Here is a 26,686-nt window from a genome sequence, read left to right as displayed (position 1 = left end):
CTGCCCCATCCCTGGAGGGGTTCAAGGCCAGGTTGGACGGGGCTTGGAGCAACCTGGGCTGGTGGGAGGTGTCCCTGCCCAGGGCAGGGGGTGGCACTGGGTGGGCTTTAAGGTCCCTTCCAACTCTAACCACTCTATGATTCTACGATTCTATACCTGTGCAATCTGGAGATGCAAGCGCTGACACTGCCAATGTCACCTGGGATTCCTGATGGTGGAAACACCAACCAGAAACACGATGATTATTTTCTTCTCCACAAAAAAAACCCAACCGCCCACTTATCTACAAATAATCTTTTAGGGTTGACGCAAGATTAAATTAGAAGGATCCTATAGGATGGGAATGGGGCAATTCTGCTTGAGCCTGAGTCTGAGCTGCCCGTGGCAGCGTCTGGTCTCCTACGTGAGTGGGGGACACCACACAATGCGGGCAACAGTTCACTTCGCAGATGATTAATACTGCTAGTTGTGTATGGTGTGGAAATTTCCCTTCGAATTATTTTATAATGATGGAAATCTAGCCGAGATTAAATTTAAAAGACATTTTTGAAATGGCATTGCCCTTACAGATACACCCAGGGGCTACACAGCCCGTGAGGCAGCGGGGTGCTCTGAACGCAGCATCCATTTCCAGAAGGCATTGCTAACTTTTCCTACATCAGCAATGATTCAGTTTTGGTCCTTAGCCTAAGCTAAAGGTCAGAATTAACTCATGTTCTTAAACGAAGACTCTGTAGTCATCTCTCTGCGTTGCAAAACAGAGGTGTGAAAAATAGTGCCTGACGTGTGAGACTTGGGTATTTTTGGAGTGCGCAGTGTCTGGCAGCAGAGAAGTTTTCTTTTCCGAGGCTCAGGGATGCAGAGGCATTCGGATCAGCCTTCAGCTCCGTCCAGCCTCGCAGCTTGTCTCTATAGCCACTGGATGGTTTGCAAAAACCCATGAGAGCAGCGGCAGCATTGCCTGCCCTCCCGGCTCCCCTGGCTGAGCTCCGGGGACGTCCTGAGCCGGAGTCTCACCACCACTCAGTGTCCAATTGCTCCTGAAAAACTAGTCCTCCCTGAAATTGTCTCATTGCTTTTCGACCTCATTTATATCCACCTCACCCTCTGGACACAAGTTGCGTGGTTTAACCAGGTGCTGCCCGAAAAAGCACTTCCTTTTCACTCAGTGCCCAATTTCTGCCCACTTTCACTCAGTGCCAGCTCGTTCTGCGTTACGGAAACCAGCGAGCGATTCTTCCCTGTTCAAATTCTGCAGGTCTCCCACGATGTATGTTTAGATGCCTGTAGCACGTGCGTCTCTTCCCAACTCAGAATTTCAGGCTCCATACCAGAGCCCCTGTTGCTCTCATTGCCTCTCTCCGCTGCCTCTTCTCGCAGGCAGGAGGAGCGGGATGGCAAGGGGATGGGGATGGGAGCTGGGCAGGATGGCAGAGCTGCCTGGGAGAGGGCTGGCTCCTACTTAGAGTTCCGAAGTGATTTGTTATGGCCATGGCTTGCTCCTTTGTGCATTAATTTATATTTATCATCACTGAATTGCCCCTGCATTTTCTTCTGTAGTCTTTGAGCACGGTGAGATCTTCCTCAACTCGTCACCATCACTTCCAGCCTGTGCCAGCCTGAATAACTTTATAATGCCAGAACCTTTTCATTTCACTATTTACCGCTTTTTTCTCAACCGCTTACTAAACGTGATGACTAGAAAACAGATGCCACCACGGCACCTCTCAAATTTAAACGTAAGGTGTCTTTCCTGGAATCTGTCTGGGGCTTTTGAGCACTTTCCATTACAAAAATGGAAACAAAATTGTCACCTGAAATAGCAAAATGGCTATATTTTTTAATTTGAGAAAAAGGTATTGATTGTGAAGGGCGGAGGTGTGCAGAGGGGGAAAGCCTGCTTTAAAAACGCACATTGAAATAAAATGAGGAGTCAGAAAGCCGGACCCACTTGTGGCTGACGAAAACATTAAGCTCTGAATGCAAAAGAAGTGTGGTGGAATGTCGAAATGCCGCAACACGCTCCCCCTCCGCTGCAAGGCAGGGAATGCCACCGTCCCTGGCTCCCTCTCCTTTCCCATTCCAGCCCTCAGCACTCCAAGTTCCCGGCCATGGGGCCGCGCTGGTCCCGGCAGAGGGATGAGTTTGCCCCGCTCTGCTCCAGCTGCCCACCCAGGCAGTTTTCCCTTCCTTGGGAAGCAGTTTTGAATCCCTGCAGCTGGAGAAGGGAATCAAAGTGAAGTCTCTCGTTTCCTGGGGAAGTGCTGACACCACAAGCTCCTGTGCAAAGCAAAAGGCTGATATTTATACACCATTTCTTCCTGCCCTGGTTGTGCTTTCGAATGAAAATGTTAGTGGTGGTTGTGCTTCGGGGGAGTCCAGGCTGGCCACATGCACCAGAACTTGCTCGACGGAGAAGGTCCATGTTGGGACCACGGTCATGCTCCTGACCCCGGTGGAGGAGAAGGGAGAGCTGCGGCAGGGGCCGGGCTCGGCTCCCGCGGGATATCAAGCTCATTGTGTGTGTGGGGGTGTGATGCTCTCAGGCTCAGTTACAGATGCAGAAGGCAAAGGAGAAGCTCTGCATCTTAACCCTATTCCTGCCCCAAAACGCTGCCAGCCTGCACCTGGGACTCAGTAATGACAAAACCCTCACACACGGAGGTGTGGAGTGAGCGGCTGCGGGCAGGGGGCCATTCTCCTGTCAGCCATCACAGCGAGAAAAACTACATTTTTGATTTTATAAATGAAACACCTCTGCCCGAGGGAGCTGCAAAACGGTGGAAGTGTGCAGTGCAGAGCCGGATTTAGCAGCTTCTGCCTTCAAATGTCCTGCCCCGTGTAATTTCTAAATTTCAGCTCTGCCCTAAGAATAAACATCACTGATAAACACAGGCCTGTATTTGCCAGTATAAATAATGATGATATTAAATCTGTGGCATTGGTTTACATGTTTTACCATGGATTGAATCAACAGTACAATCTTAAATGCCACTCGGTACTGAATTAGGCTGTTACTTTTGAACTTTCCATTCTGGTAGACAGACAAAAAAATACCAGAACAGGTTTCCAAAGAGATACAGGCAAGAAGTATCTTTCGCTCCTGCCCCTCTTAGGACACACACAGAGGTTTTTTTATTATACATCACTCACCCCGGTAATTAAACAGCTTGAAAACTACCTGAGGTTACTTTGGAACAAAGACTGAATTAACTTCTAAGCCTGTGCAGGAGCAGAAATAGGTCAGTTCCCTTCCAGGCAAGCCCTGCAGCTACCATCATCTGAAACGATTAGTACAATAATGGCTCTTATTTGAAGATGTTATTAAATGTGCAACTTGGGAATGGGATAATTGATAGAGAGGGCTGGACCTCCCCTGGGTACCGACAGGAACCTCTCTAGGACACGGCAGCAAAGGAGAAATGAGAATGTGGAGGGAGATGAAACACCCTCCCCGTCTCCATCCCCTCCAGGCGAGCGGCCCCAGAGGGGAGGAATAACAAAACCTGGAGAAAGAGGAACAGTGGCAAAGGGGGTGTAAGAAAGTGTGGGAAGAGCCAGCTGTGGGGCCATGGCTGCTTTACTTCGTGCCCTTTCCTGCTCTCCTGCTGCTTTTCCTGCTGCTCTTGCACCCTTCTGCTGCCTGCGCCGGGGCCTAGCAGCTTACACCGTCGTGAACCCCGGCTCCAGGTTTGGCCCTTGTTTGTGCAACAGCAGGGACACAGCAAACAGGAAGCATTATTCATTTCTTCATCCTCCTCAGATGAACCCTGCCTTCTCCCCGCAAAAGGCCGCCTCTGGGCACCTGCAGGTTTAAACCTCTCAGGGTTGTCTCTCCCTGGGCCCTGGGCAGCGGGGCTGGGAGCGAAGGCAGGTCCTGGGGGCTGCCTCCCTCCCTGTGAGCCCCAAACCCATCTGTCAACGTTTGGGCCAGACTGGCCACCGAAATGAATGACAGATGCTCTCCCCCACCTCTCTCTCCTAGGAGAGGAGGGAAAGAGATAAAGAGAGATAAAGAGATTCATGAGTTCAGAAGGAACTAAACTACTTCAATGAAAATACTAACAAAAAAATAAAAATCCTCCATGGCAGAGTGAGCTGACCTCCCCCCAGCTTTGCCGTGGTGCTGCCTGCACCCCACACCACTCACTCACGGCTGCTTGCTGCATCCCGAAACGGCTGCAGGCGCATGGAGCCAGAGAAGGGCCCTGCACAGCCACGAGAAAAGCTGGTCCAGGAGTGATGGGGAAGGGCAGGAGTCGGGGGGAGGCAATTTCTTCTAGGAAAATAATTTCTAAGCTGCCTTCTTGCTACGGACTGTCCCCTACCTGTTCTGAGGGCAAAAGAGGACAGGGGGAATAGGCCAGGAAATTGAACCACTTGTGGTTTCTTTTAATCTGAAAGCATCGCTGCGTCAAGTTTCACACCTGAAGAGCAGTTGCAGCACTCTGGTTTCCCTTCGTGCCACTGAGTACAGTAGAGCTGTCCCCCTCGCGCTGCAGCCTGAGGGCTCCGGCCTCCGCAGCTGCGAGCACGAAGGTCTCTGCCCATTTCTCTGCACTGATCGCAGCACAAAGGCGCCAGAGATGGGCAGTCAGCGGGGCTGACCTTTTCGGGGCATCACGAAAACGGCAGTGAGCTGCTGAGCCCCATTGCACCAGCCCCTCTGGCAGCACGCCGGTGGTGCAGTAGCTGCAGGAGGGCTCCACGGAGGAGAACTGACGGTCCTGCTGCGAGCACGTAGAGAGAGACAGGGGAAAAACACATTTATGGACAGAGGAATCAGGAAGGTATGTGCCCCACAGCCTGTCATTCAGCGACCTGCGCTGCTGCCGAGCAGGACTTGTCTCCATGGGATGTATTTATCAGGCTGGCTGTTCCCAAGGAGGAAAGTTCAGTGCAGATACAGTCCCAACAGACAGGCAAATACGTCTTTCACAGCTTCTGGAAACAGTTTTATTAGGCACATGTTGATACACCTCCACAGTTCAGATGACCCTGTGTACAGCTCACATTAAGGGCCCTCTTTTCCAAACTGACTTGAGGGATGTCAGAGAGCATGGTTTGTCCTTTTATACAGTCTTATTATTGGTGTGGTTTTTTATTAGCTTTAAAATGATTTCTAGAAAAATACTCTTGAATTGTCCTTATTCTCCAGAGCCTGAAATTTTAGTGAGAAGAGCATAAGAGGAAAAGGAACAGGGCATTCCTCTGAGCAGCAGTACTGGCGAAGCGGAGACCCCCAGGGACCTGAGCTGGGAGGTTTAGCTCCCACTGTCATCTCTGGTTTCCAGTAGGGCTGAGCAGGCAATGCAGTTTTTACTACCAGTAGGGAAATGGTAGATTGCATGAAAATATATAGCTGGGGCAGAAGAGAACAATTTGAAGCTGCTTATTCCCTTTGAGATCTGTCTTCTTCCATTGTATCGGGCTGTATTTGTCCAACATGTCAAAAAATGTTTAGGGCTGACAGACAGACACAGAAACATGAGAACTGCATTAGCCTTCTTCCCTCAGGAAGAAAGACAAAACGTGAGAGGAGAACTGAGGACAAGGAGTTACAGGTATACCTGGAATACATCTCTGAGATCTGTCTTTGGCTTGTAAACTGAGGTGACTGAGGAACAGCATAAAGTAGGCTTTAGAGACCTCCATGAGGCTACTGCTCATGAGGCTCAGCTGGCTTTCAGCTCAACGTAGCCGTAGCTCAAGATGCCTCCTGCCTTTAAGAGCAGCTTGCCAAAGGCTAAGCAGTTGGATGCCAGGATGGACAGGGAAAGTGTGCAAGCAGGTACTCCAAAGAATATATAAACTATATGCAGCATGTGCATAGGTAAAAGGGAGCAAAATGCTGTAAAAGGGAGCAAAATGCTGTAAAAGGGGAAAGGGTCTGAACCCAAATTCATTAGATAAAATCAAAGAAAGTCTGGAGATCTGCAACAGGGCAGTCTCTTGAGACATAGGATGGGAACCCCTGTCACCAGGAACTGCTAAAACCAATGTGGAGACGATGCTTTAGCATGGACGCTCCTTGAATGCTTGGGGATGGAGCAGAAGCACCACGCGAGAACCAAGTAACAGCTTGCCCAGCCTGAAAGCAGGTTTCCAACAACAATGCTTTGCTGAAGCTTCCCAATGCATCTCACCGCAGAAATTTGTCTGGGAGGGAGGATTTCCTGCAGACCAACTGACATGGGAGGGGGGTGAGCTGGTAGCATTATATCTGCAAAGGGGACCCATCCGCAGAACGTGCTGGGACATCTCTCTCCCTGCCTGGACACTGTATACTTCTAATTGTCCTCCCTCCTTCACAGAAGGATGGAAATCAGTGCCTCCATGTCCAGATCTCTGAAGGAGCAATGTGGCCTTCACTGTTTCTGCAACGTTCAGCCCATTCTGTTCCACATCTGCAGTTCATCCAGTGGTGCTGCACACTCGGTGACAGCAGGGACCCAAAAGGCTACAGTTATGAGTATTAGATTCCTCCATTATTTCTGAGTGTTGCAAATACGCCAGGCACTGAAATGCAAGAGAAACCATCAGTGCTAGGTCTCCAGTTCAGTCTCTCCAGTTTGTACAGTTTGATAAATTGAAATAATCGATGAGTACATCCAATGTGAGTCCAGCCTTGGGCCAGTTGAGATTTACCTTGATTAATCTAACCAGCCAGATGCTAACTGAGTTGCTCACTTGATTTAAAGCTGGTAAAATAATTTTAAAATCATATTAAAAAATCTAAAATGTTGAAATGCTTTTTGCTCAATTAATTAACGATTTTCATAAAAATTGTCTTTTTTTGTTTATTTTTTTCTTTTATAAGCAATTAATTTCCACAAGAAGAAATGGATCAGCCAACTCAGCTAAAGGTGAGAGAATGTTTTGTAAAGGCAATTTCCAAATATAGAAATAGCATGTTTGAAAATGCCTTATTTAAAAGTAACGAAGTAAAACTAAAATAGGTTTTGCATTTCAGTAAAAAACAAACATTTAGTCCTCCAAAATAATAATTGCAAAGGTTGATGAAACTATCTTCTGGACCACACTGTGTCTGGTCAAAGAGTTCATTCTCTCGGAAGATAAATTATGATAAACTGGGAATAAAATGGACTAGGTTCTGCTGTCATTTCATGACAGTGTAAATTCGCCGCCTTTTTATGACTATCCCTTTTTCTTGCTTCAGACAAATGAGGGTCTCAGACTGTTTCCATCAACAGTTTCCCATGTCAAACAATTAAGACTTCAGGCACATTCATGAGGATGAACGTGATGATGAAGCAAAGGTAATTAAAATGGTTGTCACCCCAAGCAGCTGTAGTTGTGTTACGTGGTGTGGCCACCACCTCCACTCTCTTAGCCTCTTCCTGCCTCTGGTCCCTTCACACCTCAAATTTTAGCGTGGTTTCATGAGCACAGCAGACAGGTAAAACTCAGACCGCAGGGTCTGGCAGGTCTCACCCAGTAAGACGAACATTATGGCCAGCTGCAGTTGTGCTGTAGTGACGCAGCCCAGCCCTATAAACTCCCTTATTATTTATGCAAAGCAGAGAAAATGACTTCCCTCTTTGAAGTATAAGACATTCCCCCCACACACCCTCCTTCCAAACCCTTCATGTCTTTGGAAGGTCTTACACTGGCCCCACTGAGGGCTCTTCCTCTGCTCCCTCAGTGGGAGTCCAGGCCACATTCCTCCAAGCTGCTGAGGGCTTTGGTCTTAATCCGGAGCTTGTGAGGTAGGGCAGCATAGCTTCGGCCCTTCGAATGATCTTCTGAAGGACAGGGCAGGCTGCATGGGGGCAGAGGAGAAGTTTTGGGCACTTGTTGCTCATCATCTTCATCTGAGACAGTTGTGGTGTTTTCTTTGCTCGCCTCAGCTGAACAGGGGGAAGGGCACAAGAAGCAGGCACTGCCTGACAAGGGCAAATGGAAAGCGTATTTGTCCGGGCAGTGGTAATTGAGGAATGGAGGGCAAACTGTGGGTCCAAAGCCTGCATCAAGCCTCTTTGGCTGCTGAAGGCCAGGTGTGTCCATGGGAGTTGGTTTTGAGTCACAGCCAAGGACGTTTCTGGATGGGCCAAAGGTTTTGCAAGAAAAATCAGCTGGCTCCAGCACCTTTGGCACAAAGCTCTTGGTTCTGAAGAAGCAGGACTCCCCAGCAAAGGGCTCAGCTTCCAGGAGTGGAGAGGCTGCTCTGTGCCCTCTGAAAAAAACTCCCAGAAAGTCTTGGAGAGAGTGACCTTGGTAGGTGCTAGCGTCTGGGCTGATGAGCCCAAAGCGCAGCTTCAGGGACAGCAGCTCTGTCCTGAGGATGGCGTTCTCCTCACTGAGAGCAGCCAACTGGCTCTCCATGGCAAAGTCATTGAGGCGCCTCTTCTCCCGTGAGCGCTTGGCTGCCTCGTTGTTCTTGCGCCTCTTCTCCCAGTACATATTGTCCTTCTTCTCATCTGGCATGAACTCCCGCTTGCGCCGGGAGGGACCGCTCACCTTGCGGTGGAGAAGCTTGGCCTTGCTCTGCTGAAGCGCCAACTCACTGACGGTGCTCAGCGGTGCCATGAAGTTTTCCATGGTCGTGAATGCAGCCAGGGGTCTGCCAGAATTAGAACATAAAACTATCAACACTAAAGGCGCTATTAATTAATACCAATGAACAAATTAATACAGCCATGTGATTGTTTTAGCTCTCTTGCAGTCACACCAGGAACACTGGGTACAGCACAGTACACACACGTAACCCAAGGACAGCTTCCCTCCGCTACTTCTGTCATTTTGGAGCCACATTTTCAAAATACTGTCAGCACATCAATGCATTCACATCTCACCCGTGTCTGCAAAGTCCATCAAGGGGTACCAAAACAATGCGTATGACTGAGCAGAGCTTCAAAGGACATATTTTGCCGACTCAGTGAACAATCACAAACACTTTGCCTAACAAACTTCAATCAGGATAATAACAATTGCTCTCACATACTACTTATCTCCCACTGATCTCAAACTGCCGTACAAAGGAAATAAGTCTCATTGACCCTGTTTTACAGATAAGGAGGGCACAGGGAGAACTGATTTACCTCAGTCACAGACCTTAGTTAGCAGCTGAAGCAGCATTACAAACCTATTGCATCTACTCAGTCCCCATTTTTCCCCCAAAACCTGGTCCCACCCTGGAAAGCTGGATTTGATGAAGCTTGTGATTTTGAAAGGTCTGCAAGCAAATGTGGATGAACACTATGAAAGTGCCCTCTAGGAGCTTGCAAGTTACTTGCCCGGCAGGTGTGGAGCAGCAGCATGGCACCAAGTGCTGGCACAGAAGTGGCCATCTGAAGACAATGACAGTGGTACATTCCTGACTATGGGAAGAAGCTGGCAGAGAAGACCAGTGATACAGTCTACGTTGTGAATTCAGAGATCATACTCCAGACATCCACATCCAAGCTACAAACTTCCTGAAACATGGTGATCTTCCAGGAAAACCACATCAGCCCTCCTGCCTCTGGGCAGTCTGGGATTGTGCTGATCAAGTGTGAGTGTCTAGAAGCAGGCACCTGCATGTGGTCACCTCAGACACCCCCTATACTTCACAGAGACCTAGTGAGGGAGCTTAGCATGACATATATCTTACCCTGAAGTAGCCACTTATATTTAAAAAGCTGAGCTCCCTGGACTGCTGTCTGTTGCCTGTAAGAAAGCCCACAGTGACTAGTTCTGATTTAAACCTTGCAGGCACCTTAGGTCCGGTGAGAGGAATTGCATCTTGAGAGCCTAACTTCAGTTTTGAGAAACTACTTTGTAGAGTCACGCAGAGACAGATTGTTATGAGAGCTCTACAGGATGGATAGGGAAGGAGCAGAGAAAGGACCCCAGCCAGAAAAGCTTCACTGCCAGACTGCTCAGGAACTAGGTCCCACCTAAGAGAAAGCTGGGCCAGAGGGACCAGCCAGCACTGAGCCTGATAAACCGCCACCTCTACAGGATTACCCTAAAATGGTAAAGAAGGGCATGATTGTTTCACTTTGATTAGCACCTAATGCACCGAAGCTTCGGTGTTTGCCATGTGTCACGTGTCCAAACCCCTGCACGAGGCCCTTCGTTTTAGTCTCATGACTATGTGACTGTTGGGACCCACAAAGACCAAGGCACAAATCATGGTCAAGGTGCCCTCCACACTGTCTGGTGGGTTGCAGTATGCTTTACTAGCACTGCAGTGCACTCCTGGGTCACCACGTAGCTAGAATAATAATAGTACCTGTTTATGTAACTGCAAAGTGCTTTTCTGAGTCATGGGGACAACATCACCAAGGTTCCTGGCAGGGCTGGTCAGAATGACGGGGGGAGGAGGGCTGCCTGACATTTTCAGCTGAAAACATCCCTCCCTTCCTCCCCAAGAAAAAAATGTTTCAGGCTGAAAATTGTCCAAACTCAAAAGCAATAAACTCAACATAACATGCAAAAGTCAAACATTATTCATTTTTTTGCCAGAAACATTCAGTTTGAACATTTTTGGCTTTCAAACAGTTATTTAGGAATCAAAGTAAATGGACATATTCAGAACTACAGGTGAAGTGAGAAGTCAAACTCCTTTAGAAAGCCTGGGCCGTACACATTCGTGCAGTCACATGCCGTGAGCTTGTGAAAATCTGGCTTGTGGCCTTTCTGAAAATCATCACAGCTAATGATCGGCATGACTAATAGCCAACATTCTTGCTAAATGAATTTATTGCATGAGTGACATGAATTACACTCTTCTTGATGACTCACAGCCATCTACAAGCAAAAGGGTAAGACATAATTCAGAATCATTCAGGACATCACTTTGGGCGGGGGCTGTATGCCCCTCTGAACACAGCAGGGCATTAGTTAAATGAAGGACATACAGAAACAGAAATGATGAAGGACCATGTTTGGATGCTCTGCTTGCTCTTCATGAGCGTTCACATCAACACGAATCAAAAGAGCTCACACATCTGCGGGAAAAAAACAATTCCTAAACATTGTCCTGTTGTAATTTGTGTCTAGAAGTTTTGAAAATGTCCAGTGTTCTTCACTTCCCAAGTTTCATGTAAAAGACCACATTTGAATGGTCTAGTTTTCCAAGAGTGACTAGTGATTTCTTAAGAATCCAACTCATAAATCATAAAGAGGACGAAGTTTTACAAGTAAAGTACTCTCCTTGTTTTCTTGTATAACTTTTTCTGAAAATCAGATCCCTTCTTAAGGTATCTGAAGCTATCACTCAACAAATGAGGCATAAAAGAGGATTTTTAAAATCAAAACAACATGTGAATGCATGTAAAGGAGTTCCATCGTATATCCAGTTACATACATATCCTACAGCAGAAATGTGAACACGAGCCTAGAAACACTAATCTTCTGTAGGAGCTATTTCCTTAAATATTTTGCTGCTTGCAGATAAAATATCAGCTATTTATTTTTATGGATTTAGACCTTCACTATTGGCAGGTTGTCAGCAACTAGGATCTCTGCACAACGCAAAATAGACAAATCCACATCTATTTGCTATCCGAGTGTGCTCAGCGTGACCAGAATTTTGTTCTGGTTTAACCTGGGACAAGTTCCATGAAAGTATTCTCTGTCCAAATCAGCATGATTTTGTAATTAAATACATTTGAAATGCCTTTATTTTAATTTAGCCATAAGTCTTTGAGATCTCAAACAGTACGCAAAGGTTCTGAGAGTAACTAAAGACCAAAACAAAGAATGTCCTTTAGCATGAATGTGTTTGGGGTAATTCCTCCGGCTTTCGATCAAAATTACTTCTGATCTCAAAGCATCAAAGGGAGAATTTCAGTGAGTGTACCTGTGGTTTCTGACAGCGTCAAGAGGCAGAAATACGCTATTGTTTCAGGGCTTAATCACTTACCAGGAATTTTTCAGGTTAGTATTTGACGTGACTTCTTTGTTGAATGAGTCAAAGATCAACAGGTGGCTTTTTCACTGTGTAAACTCATCACCCGCACCAGGCGAAATAGTTAGCTTTCTCCCTGTCCTTCTCTTGCTCCTGGTGCCTGTCATAAGGAGATCCTATAAGAAGTTTCAAGATTACTGTAACCACCATTCAATGTCCAACAGAGCTGGGAAGCATGTGAAATAAAAGCGCCCCAAAAGAGGCATTTGTGACACAGAACAGAAAAGTCACGAACCCGAACTCTTTCTTCCAGCAAACTCATTTCAGCATGTTTGTTTAACCTTTCCCACATTTGTTCAATCCCTCACGCTCTAATCCATCGTGCCACAGTGGGAATTTCCTTCAGACCCCAACTTAATGCTGCATGAATTGAAGCAGGCAGAAGTGAAATATCGAGAAGTGAGGGTTGAGTCCGTGAGAAGAGGCAGGAGTCAAACCAGAGGGAGGGGACAGCTACACTCACTTGGAGGTGGGGAAGGTTTGGAAGGAGGTTGGGTGTGAAGTGGGAGGCAGCAAAAGTCCTTATCGAAGGCAGGATCTGGCCTTTTAAGGGCAAGGAATGAAGATTTAGCTGGGCCAATATGTGAAAGCATCAAGTTTTAGGCCACAGAGTCTAAACTCTACCTGTTATTTATATCTGCAGCCCACAAAGTTGCACATAAACCCACAAGACGTTTGCCTTGGGACTCTTCACGAGTGCAGACTCTAGCAATCAAGAGCACAAGGTGACACAGAGCTTGTACACGCAAGAACGAGTAGAAACATTAATATTAGTAACATTGGTAAAAACGTTTTGGTCAAGTACATTATGCAACCAATATTTCCTAAGGTGCATTGGCATCTGTTGTTTCTGCAGCTATAAACGTAGAAGAAAATTACTAATGTTTTGCCAAAACTTCAGACATCTTCTGTATTGTCTGCATCCTCAACAGAAGAGAAAGCACCAAAACCATTGTAAAATGGTGACATTCCTTTATTTTTCACCTTCGATTTGCACTAAAGCTGCTAGTTCTGTTCAGAGCATATTTCCAAAGCCCTTCTTCTCTAGAGACTTTGAACTTTTCCAGTCTCTTATCTTTCTGAGCAGGCAGAAAGCAAGCCACATTTTTATGTAAAGACTGATAATACATGGAGATATCCAATAAAAACTATCCTTGCCGCTTCTACAATGCATCTGATCAGCTGTGAAGGGCTAAATGTGTATTGTCCTAGTTTAATGTCGATGCTAAACTATTTACACCTCTGTGAAAATGAGGACATGTTGTATTGAGGTTTTTTTTTTTTTACATGCAGTCTATCTACCTGGTCGGAAGATCTTCGTTTCTGGTAAAACTGCTTTCCTTCCACTAACAGAAGACCATGTTAGGGCTCAGGCTTCAGAGATTTGGTTCAGACCTATCTCCCCTTCTTTCTCTTATCTCCACCCTGAGCAGCAGATGAGAGCAGACTCTGATGCATTGTACTTTCCAGCAGGTTGTACAAAGCCCTCCAGGAAAAACTTATATCTAACAGGAACTGATTCACTGCAGATCTACGCGACGATATACACTTTTCTTTAGTCAAAACACATTGCCTCATAAAACAGCTGTTGAATCTCAATTTTCTGTGATCGTAAATCAGGCCCTCAACCCTCAGATCCCTTTTCCCAAGGATGTAGTAAAATTAGAATAGATCCTGTAAAGGGCAACCAGAACAGCCATAGATTCAGAACAGTTGATGAAAAATGCTAACTCATTATTTCTCAAGAATAAAGAACACCTACTGGTATTATCGGGCAGTGGATTTCAAAGAAACAAAAGGAAGCACATCTTCATACAACATAAAATTAAAATTTTAAGTTTGTTGCCTTGGGATAATGTAGTCATCAAAAATAAAGAGAGAATCACAAAAATATTAGGCCAAAAATCGGGCCAGGTGGACCTCTAAGCTGACTCACTCTGACCATTCCTATGTCCTAAAATACTGTGTGAATTTGAGTACTAAATAAACTACCAGCAAGTGGCTTATAGATGCTGTAGAACTGAACCACAGCCATGGGTCTTGCCTTTTCTTTGGATTAGAAGAGAGCATGAAGTGGAATACATACAAAATTCAATCATTTTAATATGGTGAATATATTTTATTCGTCTCAATTTACTAATTTTTAATGTATGAATCTAAATTTTACTGCCTGTCAGTATGAATTCCCTTTCTATAAGTTGCAATCTTTTACTTATATTTTTGCATATTATTCCCCCTTTTACTTATATTTTTGCATATTATTTACCCCTTTTTATATCACAAATTTATATCTACAATTACCAACGTTTTTGAGTTTGAAGTCTCATTTAAAAACACAGTTGAGAGGAGTATCCTTAACTATAACCACAAGAATGAAAACCCAAGCATAAATCTACATATATTTTGATTAAACAGGAAATATCCATGTCATATAGAAGTGCATAGAGTGACTTGGCACATTTTCTCTGTTAGAGATTTCTTTTATTATCTCTGAAGTAAAAACTGTTGATTTGCTGCAGTATTCCCATGACATAGAATCATAGAATATCTCAAGTTGGAAGGGACCCATAAAGATCATCGAGTCCAACTCCCTTCTCCTTGCAGGACTGCCTAAAATCACGCCACGTGACATGCACAGATTTCAGCACATACTGTATACATGATATTCAATATAATTTTAAACTAGCAAAGGGAAGAAATCTTCCAATTATTTTTCATAAAACCAAAATTCCATTATGAAATTAACCACCCTACAGACAATTTTTGGATCAAGCTTCGATTCACAGCTTTCTTATCACACTTGATTCAGCACCCACTTACGTAAGAGCCAATCCATGGAAACATCACTGGAGTTTACCGACCTTAATTAAACTGAGAACGGAATTTAGGATTTAAGGAGTTTAAATCAGCACAAATTTTGAGCCAAGCTATCTTTGCTTTAGGCTAACACAAAGGAGCTTGATAACTGCCTATTTTTTCAATCTTAAATCATCCTAAACTAAATCAGAACCCCGCTGTTAATCTCAAGCCACTCTAGTACATCAGTATCTAACCCACAGGAGTTATTCAGAATTTACGCTGATAAAATGAGATAATAAATAGGCCCCAGTGAGCATGGCATGATTGACAACAGAAATCTCTGAAAACTGCTATCAGGAACGCTGTGCGGTACAAACACTGCACTGCAAGCACCTTAGTAAATAAGTTTCAATCCTCGCTGCTGCTTCTTCGCCTTAGTAATAAGAAAAAAAAAATAAAAATCTGTGGTTTGGTAGTATCTTACTGGCCTATTTAAGATAAAAGGACATCATTCTAATTACTCATATTCCTGAGTATTTCACATTCATGCTAAAGCAGTGGTTAACAGGTGCTATTGAGGAACAGGTATTACTCATTTTTTGTATCTCAATGGGAAATAGCATGATCTATTGACTACAGCAGAGAAGGAGAAACCAGAGCAGCCCCTAACGACCTGTATGCCTGAACCCCGGCACAACTACTTCTGCGGCTGCTACTGATGGAAGAATCGCTATTACTGGTGAAGCTTTAAACTCAAATTCAAAGCAATACTGACTCAGAAACAACTACAGTATGCCAAAGTCACAATTCTTCTGCACGTCTATTTTGAAAACACACAAAGGATTGTCAGCTCAGAGCGCCAAATGTTGCTGCAAGTCTGTCAATGTATTGCAGTGCCTTCACAGACAAATTTTCAAAATCAAGCATTTTTACCATCGGGCCAGGTTTTCTAAAGTCTGCTTTCCACTGAAGCTCTGCACTCCTTTGGGCACTTGTTTAGAAATCAGATTCCAAGACTCCACAAGGATTCTCTGGAGTGGGCCATTTCTGAAACCTGGACACAACCACAGATGCTGAACTCTTGAAAATCAAGTTTTTCTCTACAGATTCAGAGTCTGAAGGATACACCGAACTTTCTGGTGTACTAAAATTCTAGGCTCAAAGATATTAAATCACTGTCTCTGCAGCTTAATCACAACAGGTTATTTGTTAGGGGCTTGGTAGAATTAATTTTGTCTTTTGGTCTTGAGGTATGAGAGTTCAAACCATGTGAACCTACCCAAAATTACCAAACCACCTGCAGCAGAACTGCTGGGTGTTACAGCTTGTGAGCTGTGGAAGCCTTCCTTGATTCCTCAAGCCCTCGTGGTCAAAGCCCACACCGCTGAGGCTGCATTGCTCATGGCAACTAGCCTCAAAACCAGCTCAGGTGTTACTCTATTGGGAGCAAACTGACCTCTAAATTTTACTGTGGGTCTACAACAGACCGTAAAAATGGAAATGTGCTGCCAAACCCTTAAAACCCCTAAGTTACTAATGATTCTTTGCAAGTGACGCAGTTTTGCATTTCTTGGTCTGCAAATGCCTCAGTGCATGCTACTGATGAATAACGAAGTCTTCACGGTATTTGCTCCATGTGGCTTGCCTCTATGACCAAGAAAGCTGACCCCGTCACACCATGGCTCAATGTAAGATACTTCATAAATGTTTGGGGGTTTTTTTCTCTGGTAAAGGACTTTAAAGAAATCTTTTTTCTTCCTCCGCTTTATTTCATAGTTTGGGTCAAAAATATTGACTTTTCAGCAGTTTATGCTTGGCATGGATAATTTAGTTGAATTCTGAAACTCAAGTGTTTCAGCTGAAAATGCAAAACAATTAAGATCTTAGTATTTTCAGATCATTTTTGCTGATTTTTTTTAAACAAATAAAAATTCCATTGGAAATCTGACTATGTCTGAAAAACTGAATAGTACTGAGTATTTTACAAACATTTTTAGTTGTCTTGTTCCTTTAGTTTCAGCACCTACTTGGTGGACCCTGCTCCAGGAACACATAAACCATGAATAACTGAATTGCTCTTTTTCCCCTTGCCATTTCTTCACTGCACAAGGCAGGGGAGCACAGAGATATCTGAGCTATTTCATTCGGATGCAACGGTGCTGAGACAGACTGGAATTCCCCCAAGCCAACTAATGCCAACAAGCTCAATTTAGCAACGCTACCACCACCACATTATATTTACTACTGAAGCTGGTTTACTGAGAGCACGCTTAAGCACAATCACAGTGCACAAATTTGCAGGACCAGACCATACTGTATCAGGTCTGTGTCTCATCGTTTGTAGAAAAGCAGTAAATAACACATTATGCTACGCTGCGGCATAGATGGCAGGTATGAAGCCGTTAATTCTTGTGCGTGGATATTTTAAGTGGCAGCTTTTGGTCTCCTGTGCTAACAGGAACCAGCAAGGTGTGGCTGTATTTACCTTGGTGTAACTCAGCAGCCCTCCAGCCACTAGATCTTCCCTCACATGACTGATGGGAGAAGAAGAGAACTAGCCCAGGAACTCACACGACTGGCTGCGGTTGACCAAGCAGATGGATGCTCGTACATGCTGCAATACGTGCAGCGCTGCATCCGCTCTCCACCTCTGCCTACCCAGAGGGATGGAAAATTCCATCTGGTTCATACTGAATCTGACAAAAACTGCTGTCACAATACTTTTTTTTAAAAAAGTGAAGATCAATTCACGAAGATAAAGCTTATAATTATCTGAAGGTTACCCCAGATGTTACGGTGATGCCTCATCATGAGGAAGAAGTGAGAGGCGGTCTAGACCCAAAGGTAAGTCCCTTCCTCTCTGTACCACACGAATGTCATTGCAGGCTATGAAATCAATGAGATCTAAGCGTGTATTTAAAATTAAGCAGAGGCTATGAGCTTTTTCTGAGACAAAGCCAGAAATGCTGGCTTAAGCAGGGCTGCCACTGGTGTTAGCAAGACAGTGGCTTTCTGTCTTGGGAATCAGAAGTCAAGAACCACCAGGAAAGAAGTGAACACATTTCTAATGTTTCCTAGATGCAACCATCCACAGTTAGTGGGTCTTGAGGACACACGAAATCCCTATTTTTAAAAACAGATGGAATCATTTGCAAATGACAAAATTCCCTCCTGTAGAAGCTGCAAAGATACCACTGTCACAAAGTTTGTAACAATACTTTAAGAGGAAAAGCAGAACAAATCCTGATAAAAACAAGGCATTCCCCCCCGTTTTCAAAATCCATTCCCCAGCAAACACCAGTCAGCAGGAAAGAGAGCCTTCTCCTATATCTAATATTCCAGATTCCTTTCTTCATCTTTTCACGTATCTGTTTCAAAATGCTCAACCCAAAATATTTTGTTCAGCCAGGAAAACTTCCAGGACCTGCTTCATTCCCTATTCTCCTGCTCATTGTGTGGTCACTTACATGAGCAGTTGCAAATTATTCCTTATTTAGAAAACTGAATTAGGCCCTCAGCACATCGCTGAGGGCAACATACATACACAATAGAGCCTCACGGGGTTTTGCTAACTCAGCAGTGCCATCATCCAGATTCTGGCCCTAAGAAATTATTTTCCTTTAAGTAGACAAACCAAAGCCAAGCTCTCCCACCCTTTCTCCCAGTCTTTTCCTGCTCCTAGCTCCAGCACAAGCACTTCCAGAATGCAGGATGGATCACAGCATCCTGTACACAAAAGTTTTTGCAGACCCTAAATAAAACCCATCTCATTGCTTACCCTCCTGTTTCAGAACGAGAAACTGATGATCACAAAATAGAAACCATTCACACCAAGATGCGCAGAAATATTTAGCAGAGCAGGAGCAAAGCATATGAAGGACCACAAATTTCTGCGCACGGCGCCTTTTTCATTGTCTTCTGGCAGGAAGACTCCCATCCTTGTGTTCTTTTGAAGAAGTCTTGTCAAAGGATCTGATGCTCTCTAAAAGCTTTTCTTTTTCTTCTTAAAGGAAGTAAGCCATAGCTACTGGCTTGTCTTGAAGGCTGCCAGGCCTCCTCCACTCATACACGCGTGCAAAGGGCACTCGCTGCAGACCGTGACCACATCTCTCATTCATTAATTGTTAATATCAAGATTTTCTGTCAGAGGTTTCCCTTTCACTCTGCTATCACAGGAAATAAATGAAACTTTTGAAGATTTTGCAAGGCAGAGTCATGCATCGGCTACTTCTGCCTGAGTTTCTATAGTACATAAAACTGGTGACAACCCGCTTGTACTAAAGATGAAACTCCGAATTTCAGTCCCAAATCATTGAGTTTCTCCGTGCCCAAAGCAACAGGCTGCTTATCAGTGCTTTATCAGATTCAAAATACTTACTTCTGGGTAACTAAAGTGAAACGCTTATATAAATTCACATGGTCCAGTCCTAGAAATATTTTTTCCAGATTCAAACTGATTGCTGCAGTTTCCTTTTTAAATCATCAAAAAAGGAGATAAGGCACTAAATTAGGACTTGGGTTTTGTCTGAAACTACACCAGAGTCAAATCTGGAGTGCCTCCACCAATGCTGTACGACTCATTCCAGATTTCTGCCAAAGCAGCAGAAATCAGCAGCCAGACTATAATAGTTCTCACACAAACCAGCAAAGGACAATGAACTATCTCTTCCATCCCTTGGGTTATTCCTTGCAATATTAATATTCACAGTACTCTTGCACTAGATGGAAGCAGTGGGAATTTCTGCCTAAACTGCTTGACTCCACAAGAAAATAAAGACACTCTTCCTTCTCAAAACACAAAGCCGAATTCTGCTGTTAACGGCATCTTATCTGACTGCACAGGTTTGAAAAAGGAGGGAGCTGTGACCTCGGCACAGATTTCAGCTAGACACATGTTCAGAATACTCACCAAAGCATTTTCACCTGCCAGAGCTCTTAGGTCTGAAAGATGCCCAGGAGCACGGGACCAGTCCTCGACTCCCCGAAGACCGAAACTCAGGGGACGCTTCACTCCCCCAGCTGCCGCGGCCACATTGACATGGTAGCGCAGTAAGATCACACGTCACGTCAACCCAATATACACAACACCCTAGCCAGGAAGCAGAGAACAACACTGCAGCCAGGGGAAACTGCAAGACAAATCACAAGGAGTGAGAAAGGCTAAACAGCAAAAGCTGGATTGTGCTCCAAAGGCTTGTGTTTCAGGGAAAAAGTCAGGGAAGGAATCACAAGGATGAGGCCGGGTCCTTGGGTCATTTCTTGCAGGTAGACAGATGTTTTGGAGTCTCTCAGGCAAAAAATCCTGAAGCTTAATAAGACTTTCCTAATATTTACTGTCTTCCTGAAAGCCTCTGCTAGCTGAAGTTACCTCGTTAGGTAGAGTCTCCGCTTTTGATTAAAGAAAAATGTGTTTAGCTCTGGTGGAAGCAGAGGATTAAAAACGTAACATCCAGGAGTCTCAAAAACAAGACAAATAGAAAGCTTCCCTTCAACAACAACAAAACAACCCCACAAACAAACCTAAACAAACCCAAAAGTTCTTCACATTTTAACTCTTGACATCACTTGAATTTACCTTTTACAAACATGCTGCAAAGAAGACATCTTTTAAAGTTAGAGCTGGAATCTTCTCTTAAAATAGTTTACGATTTAGAGCCTCTTTATTAGAGGACTGCAGTTCTGAGACATCTTAAAGGATGCCTGAATTTAAAAGGCGGTCTTTTTTAATGAAGCCTGTTAGGTTTGGCCATCAGAAATGTCAGAGTCCGCAGTCATTAGCCTTTTCTGAAATACTGCCTGATGTCTGCAGATTATTCCACTCATACTGGCATAGAAGTCATCCTGCAGTTAATTATTGCAATAATTATTTCTGATAAGCAGAGATGCTAGATATGGGATAACTGGCACGTAGTACACTTCTTAACAGCACTTCCCTTCTCCCAACAAATCTTTGAATGTCCCCAAGAAATTTAGCCTGTCATAAGCCACAGCACAGCGAACTTCAAATTTAGAACGGTAAAAATTTACCATAACAAGATATTTCAAAAATTTTAAGTGTTGTATTCTGTATGATACAGCAAGGGTATTTGTTGCATGTAGAAATAGGAGGTTTCAACCTTCAGGTGGGCTCCCAGTGCTCCCTTCTTGGTCTAGGACTTGAGAAATGTCCTTCTTAGGTTTTTTTAATCAACAGAATAGTTATTTACTGTCACATCCTCTTTAAATCAAAAGCAATGCTGGCTACTAATTACTTTCAAAATTATACATGGAAGGGATTTAAAAAAATCATCTTGTTCAAAATGTCCACACCTCATATATAAAGTAGTTTTGGACAGTGGCTACTTGAATGTTTCAGCTCCACCGACATGACAAGACCAGTGTCCATCATTCAAAGCTTCATTCTCTCCCACCCCACCAGAAAGAATGCAGCAAACTGGAATTTCACATTTTATACTGCTCAGACCCCTATACTCACAATGTACTAGATTTTGTATGTGGGGTGCAAAACCCGCTCTCAGGCATCATCTTTATCTTTCAATAGGAGAAGCAAATCTGCCGCCCGCGTCCGAATTCGGCTATGTAGGTATTAGCTATACAGAGCAGAAGAAACAGTTTTGCTGGGAATGTAAAAAACATACAAAATTGTGTATCTCTCTCCGAAGTCGCAGTTTTGATCTCATTTTTACTATCTGCATGGCTCTTCTCCTCTATTTATTTAAATACCTGAGTTCCCTCTACAGGTGCAAAGCACAGCTCATGTATGAATGCCCTGCAAGAGTTCTTGCCGTGGCTGAATTGAACATTTGCAAAACTGTTTCTATGGAATCAAGAGAAAACATTTTGGGTTTGTCTCAAATTAAATGTTTCAGGATTGTGAACCATTTTATCTCGTAAGGGATTGATCAATTTTAGCATGAAAATGCCTTTTTGAAATGGTATTTTTCTTAATAAATTTGAAGTAGTCATTCAGAAGCATTTTGAGTCTTCCTAGAAACAGCTTCCGTGTTTTTTTAGGCAAAATAATTTGCCAGTGAAACTCTTAGAAAAACAGTTTCAGACTCACTAATATGTTGTTGGTTTTTGAATGTAGTCTCTTGCAAAAATTCACTCAGTTGTAATCTGTGGGGTCTAAAAATACCCAAGGGCTGATTTCCTTTTCTGTCTTTGTATTTCTTAATACACTGTCAAACATACGGATGCGCATTATCATATACGTTATGTTAATTTAAATTTGCTTAAATAAAGAGTATGCCCTATGAACTGGTTGCTTCTGCTACACCAATCTGCTGCCTAAAATGTGCAAAGACAAAAAATACAACTTGTAAAAGCAATTGAAACAATCTTACTCCCATTCTCAAAAACAACCTGTGAAATTCAGGAGCAAAATCTACGAAGAATGTAAATGGGATGTGGCATTGTAGCAGTGCCAATTTCAGGTATCTACAATCTGTTTTCTAAAGCTATTTAGAGATGTGCGTATCTAAACAGCACTGAAAATTAATGAGCCCTCTAATTCCGGTGATCCGCAGAAAATGTGAACTGTCTTCTGATGTAAGAAATCCCAGAGCCAAATGGGAATGAAGGTGAGCTGGAGTATCAGGTATAAGGGCTGGGTGCCTGGGGAGAGGAATGGACATCAAAGGGTTTGGAGGCAATAGCACAAATTATTAAGGAAAACTAGAAAAAGTTAGAGCTGGTGAAATCCTTTTGTGAACCTCATCCAAGAGCCCCGCTAAATGGTTAAACGTAAGGAGATCTTACAAATTTGACTCTTAAGGAAAAAAACCAGATCTTTTCATTTCTCAGCTAAGTAAGTACATGCCATTGAAAGTCAGTGAATGTGAAAGTTCCTCCCACAGTCTTCATTTATTTATCTAATGACATAACTTTTCAGAGAATTTCATTAAGATTCTTCAGAACAATTTTTTTTAGCATGCGTTTGGTATTAGTTTACTGTTACTATCTGTCTGCTAGCAATAACAAGATTCTGTAGCTGGAACTGCATTTTATGTTGCTTATATAAATAACCAAGTGATTATGAACAGCAGATTGAGGTTTGGCAGATTTGCAACATCCAGATAGATATGCATCTCTGCCATATGAGACTCAGTAGCTTTTTCAACTGTGTCATTAACTTGCATTTTATATCTACAATCTTGACACTTATGTTGAAGGGGAAATTTGGTTAATTCCACAGAATTAAGGATGGCAGTTTCATTTTCTTTTGCGTAACAGCTTTTCTCTCTGGAGTTTCCTCTACTGCATATTACTTGCAATGACTATGAAATATACAAAGAATGTTGGGTTTAACATTAGACAAAGAGCAAAGAAAGGGCCATTGCTACCACAGCGACCTGAAAGAGTTGAATGTACCGTGATTTTTGTGTGGTAAGGGATGCACAGTGTGCCCGGGGGGAGTCAATTACTCCAAGGCAGCTGGACACCCTTTCACGAGTAATTCTCAAGGCCTGTTGACAGCACATTCCCAATTCTCCTACACTCTAATTAATGGTAACAACATTAACTAGAAACTCTGGGGATACTGTTGCCCACAAGGGAGGAAATGCTGTGTTTTGGAGTTCACTGAAAGCCAGCAGGAAATGTGGCTTCAAGGCACAGCCTTTGGTTTTGTGCTTCCAGACCATGCAGTAGTGTTCAGTCCTGGCTACAGATTTCCACGCCATGTTAAAAATGCTTCTAACACCAAAGGCTGCCTCTGAAGGAGAGCTTCATGAATTCTCTAAGTTCATGACTGTGATGTTAATCATTCTCCTCAATTAATATCATTAAAATATTTAATGTGTTATTTTCTTCACTGTAAAATTCACTGTTCTGCTGAAACAAAATAAGGTCAATGAGCCTTGGGCAGAAAAAGGGGGATTAAATACACCTTTTCTTTGTATAAAAATTTCATTATAGCTGTCAGCTTTAAAATTCAAAACAAGAATGATTTCGCCACAAGCTTCAGAAAAAACACACAATAATTTTAAACCTTCCTCCAGGTATAATGAATACGTATCACCTGCCTTTATATAAAGTCTGCATGCCTTCAGAATAGTTTTCTTTCTGCCTATCTCTCTCAAACTTGCTACAGAAGGGGAAGTCTGAGAGGGAGAGGGGGAAATTACAACAACCCCTCCCCGCCTTTGAAATAAGATGCAAAAGGTTTTTCAAAGCACGAGAGGAAAAGGCTTGTCCCCAGAAGCTTTGTGAACTGAAGAAACCACATAACAAGCTGAGCAATGATAGAAAGAAACAGTCCTGCACGGTGTTAATAATTTTTTAACAATTTTCAATTTTCAAGCACACACAGACCTGCTAGAACAAAAAAGTTTGCGCTTTCAGTGCAAGCTCACTAGTGTAGGAAATTCACAACAGTTTGCAGTGGTTAAAACATAAAGTTGAGCAAACGCCAAAACCATACCGGGACCTCCGTGACAGGAGCTGTTCTTGGCCTAGGCAATCATTCACTCACCACTGGTACCACACTAAGGCCAACTGCCTTTCCTGGCCTCGCCACCTCTGCAAGCAAAGCCTTGCGTAGAGACATGCGAAGGGCTCCATCCGCTGAGAGGTGGGTACTTCTGCCAGGGTGGGAGCCACCAGCAGAAGGTTCTCTCCAAGGAAGCCACTTTTCCACTGTGGCTTCTCCAAGGAGATGGTGCCGACCCCTTTCTTTTGGGCTGGAGATCCAGCACCTTACATTCACTATGTTATCACCAAGCTCTACTGCTGTGCTGGCTGCCATAGACACCAAGTGATGGTCTAGACACAACAAAAATAAATTCTTCCTTAGTCTCCCAGCTAGGCATATGCAAGCGCATGAATGTTGGTGTTTCTGATGTGAAGAGAACTGAACCAAAATAAGCACATAGGAAAGAACAGGCAAAAAAATGTCCAACTTCGACAACTAGGCAACCATAGTAGAAGTGTACAACAAAATCTACAAATATAACCACCTCCGTCACTCCCTCTGAGGATGAGAAGAGAAATTGGGGAGGAAGATATCAGGCACTGCAATATGGTGAGTGTGTGTGCATCTCTGTGTGTGCGCACACAGGCATCGGTGTGTTGGCAGTCACAGCAGGGAGGAGCGCTGAATGTCAGAAGTTTAGAGAAAGAGAGAAATTCAGGGACAAATGCGGGGAAGCATAGAGTGAACAGAAATAACATGTAGGGGAGAGTGAGAGAAAGGAAGGAAGGAGGAAAAGGAGAAAAGGAAAAAGGGAAAGAAAAAAGAAATAATGGAGAAGAAAAAAGATTTAAAAGGAAAAAGAAAAATTAAAGAGATGAAAAAAGATAAAAAGATGAAAAAAGATAGATGAAAAAAGATAAAAAGGTGAAAAAAGATAAAAAGGTGAAAAAAGAGTAAAAAAGGAAAAACATTAAAAAAAGAAAAAAGACCAAAAAAAATTTAAAAAAGAAAGAAGAAAAAAAGATGAAAAATTTAAAAAGCCAGCAATTTTCATGCTGAAAGTCATTTGCTTTTCAGGAAAGCTAACAGGGGTCTAGGGACAAGCATAGTAATGGTTTTCTGTAGGGTTTCTCTGCCTTCTTTGCCCCACATCACCCAGAAAAACCCCAACACCGTGACCTCCCTGGCACCAACTTGGCCAGGACTCACCTTGTCGATCAGATGAGACACCCAGAGTCATCTGCCATCAGCTCCTCACCCAAGAGCCACTCAGGCCAGGCGAGAGGGGGACGATGAGCTCCTCTTCTGAACGCTGCCTCACTGCACGCCCACTTGCCACAGCCCTGCACTGAGAAACATGTCAGTGGGTCAGCGAGGATTCTTTTTTTCACTTTTTTTTTTTTTTTGGCTTTTTTGCATAACCAGGTCCCAGGAAAGCTGGAGTCATGTAGTGATGACGCAAGAGGCGGTGACACACGGTGGCAGAGCAGGCGGCACCACCGGGAGTAAGGTGGCTCCCACCAGCGACACAGCTGCTTTCGAGCTTCCCGTTAGCATTTACACCAAAAAAGCACGTCAGCCCCAGCGGTGGCAGCGAGGGGGGTGGCCTCCCTGCCGAGCCTGATGTTTAAAAAGCTGTTGTAGGTGTTGAGTCACTCAGAGAGCCAGGTGATGAGTGCCGTGCCCAGCCGAGAAGAGGAAGGAGGGCACAGCAACCGAAGGTGGCACTGGGGAGCCCCATGGGCACCTGTGCATTATGGGGAGGAGGAGGAACAGGACTCGATGGACGCAGCCAGATGAATCTCACTTAAAATAGAGGCAGGCACGGGAAGTCAGTATGGCACAAATATGGAGATCTAGGGCTTTGTCCCCTCTGCCTCAAGGCACCCCTGGCAGAGCCCTCCTGTCCCGGTTTGAGCAACACAGAATTTATCTTTCAGTAGTTTTACTTTCTGGTAAGGTCTCTTCTAATGCTAGGGAAAAGTGCATTTTTAGAAGACTCTAGTGTCTGAATTTGTGAAAATATTTACTTCATAGCCAGCTGTGCTATGTGGGTTTCAAGGTCTCAGTGTTTTCAAGTTAGCCAGGTATGGGGATGAGGAGAAGCGAGACATGGGCCATTGACCCAAGCTGCCAACAGGATTATTTTGTACCATCAATGTCATGTTCAACATAAATCAGAAAGTTTGCTGAGGAGTTCTCTCTCTCCCTTGATGTCTGCCACCCTGAGCACTCCTTGCCCCGGTGCCGGTGCCCCGAGCCCCTCCCTTCCTCCCAAAGCCGCAACGTTTGCAGGGTCCCACGTTGGCCGTCCCTGCTGGGAGTGCATGGCTGATAGAATGGGCTGAGTATAATCCTTGTACATTTCATATTGGTATCAAGGTCCATATTGATTCTTCAGTATTATTAATGTTAGTTATTTAGTCTTACTCTTAAATCTGTTTATATTTCAACCCTCCGGTTTCCTTGGTTTTCCCAATTCCCCCTCCCGGGTGGGGAGAGGTCATCGAGTGAGAGAATAATTGTCTAAATGACAATAAATTGTTGTGGGTTCC

At 43.9% G+C, this 26,686-nt stretch overlaps 1 protein-coding gene across 2 annotated transcripts; it reads right to left on the bottom strand.

The window, feature by feature from the left end:
- Nucleotides 1–6,828: 6,828 nt before the first annotated feature.
- Nucleotides 6,829–25,442, bottom strand: NFILZ (NFIL3 like basic leucine zipper). 2 transcript variants are annotated; one of them, XM_054181803.1, is made up of 3 exons: nt 25,341–25,437; nt 11,873–12,033; nt 6,829–8,584 (listed from the first exon to the last, which is right to left on the bottom strand). In XM_054181803.1, exon 3 carries the CDS (start codon nt 8,560–8,562, stop codon nt 7,663–7,665), a length of 900 nt encoding a protein of 299 aa, XP_054037778.1. In that variant the 5' UTR covers nt 8,563–8,584; nt 11,873–12,033; nt 25,341–25,437; the 3' UTR covers nt 6,829–7,662. The 2 variants fall into 2 exon arrangements, with proteins under 2 accessions (XP_054037778.1, XP_054037779.1); XM_054181804.1 differs by lacking the exon at nt 11,873–12,033 and having other exon boundaries at nt 25,341–25,442.
- Nucleotides 25,443–26,686: the final 1,244 nt, after the last annotated feature.

The sequence above is a fragment of the Rissa tridactyla genome, chromosome 22 (assembly GCF_028500815.1).
Source record: "Rissa tridactyla isolate bRisTri1 chromosome 22, bRisTri1.patW.cur.20221130, whole genome shotgun sequence".
Taxonomy (NCBI): domain Eukaryota; kingdom Metazoa; phylum Chordata; class Aves; order Charadriiformes; family Laridae; genus Rissa; species Rissa tridactyla.
The sequence above is the reverse complement of the archived record's forward strand: the minus strand, read 5'-3'. Positions and strand labels throughout refer to the sequence as shown.

Coding starts and splice junctions, on each gene's coding strand:
- NFILZ (XM_054181804.1), bottom strand. CDS start 8,562: ATGGAAAACTTCATGGCACCGCTGAGCACCGTCAGTGAGTTGGCGCTT.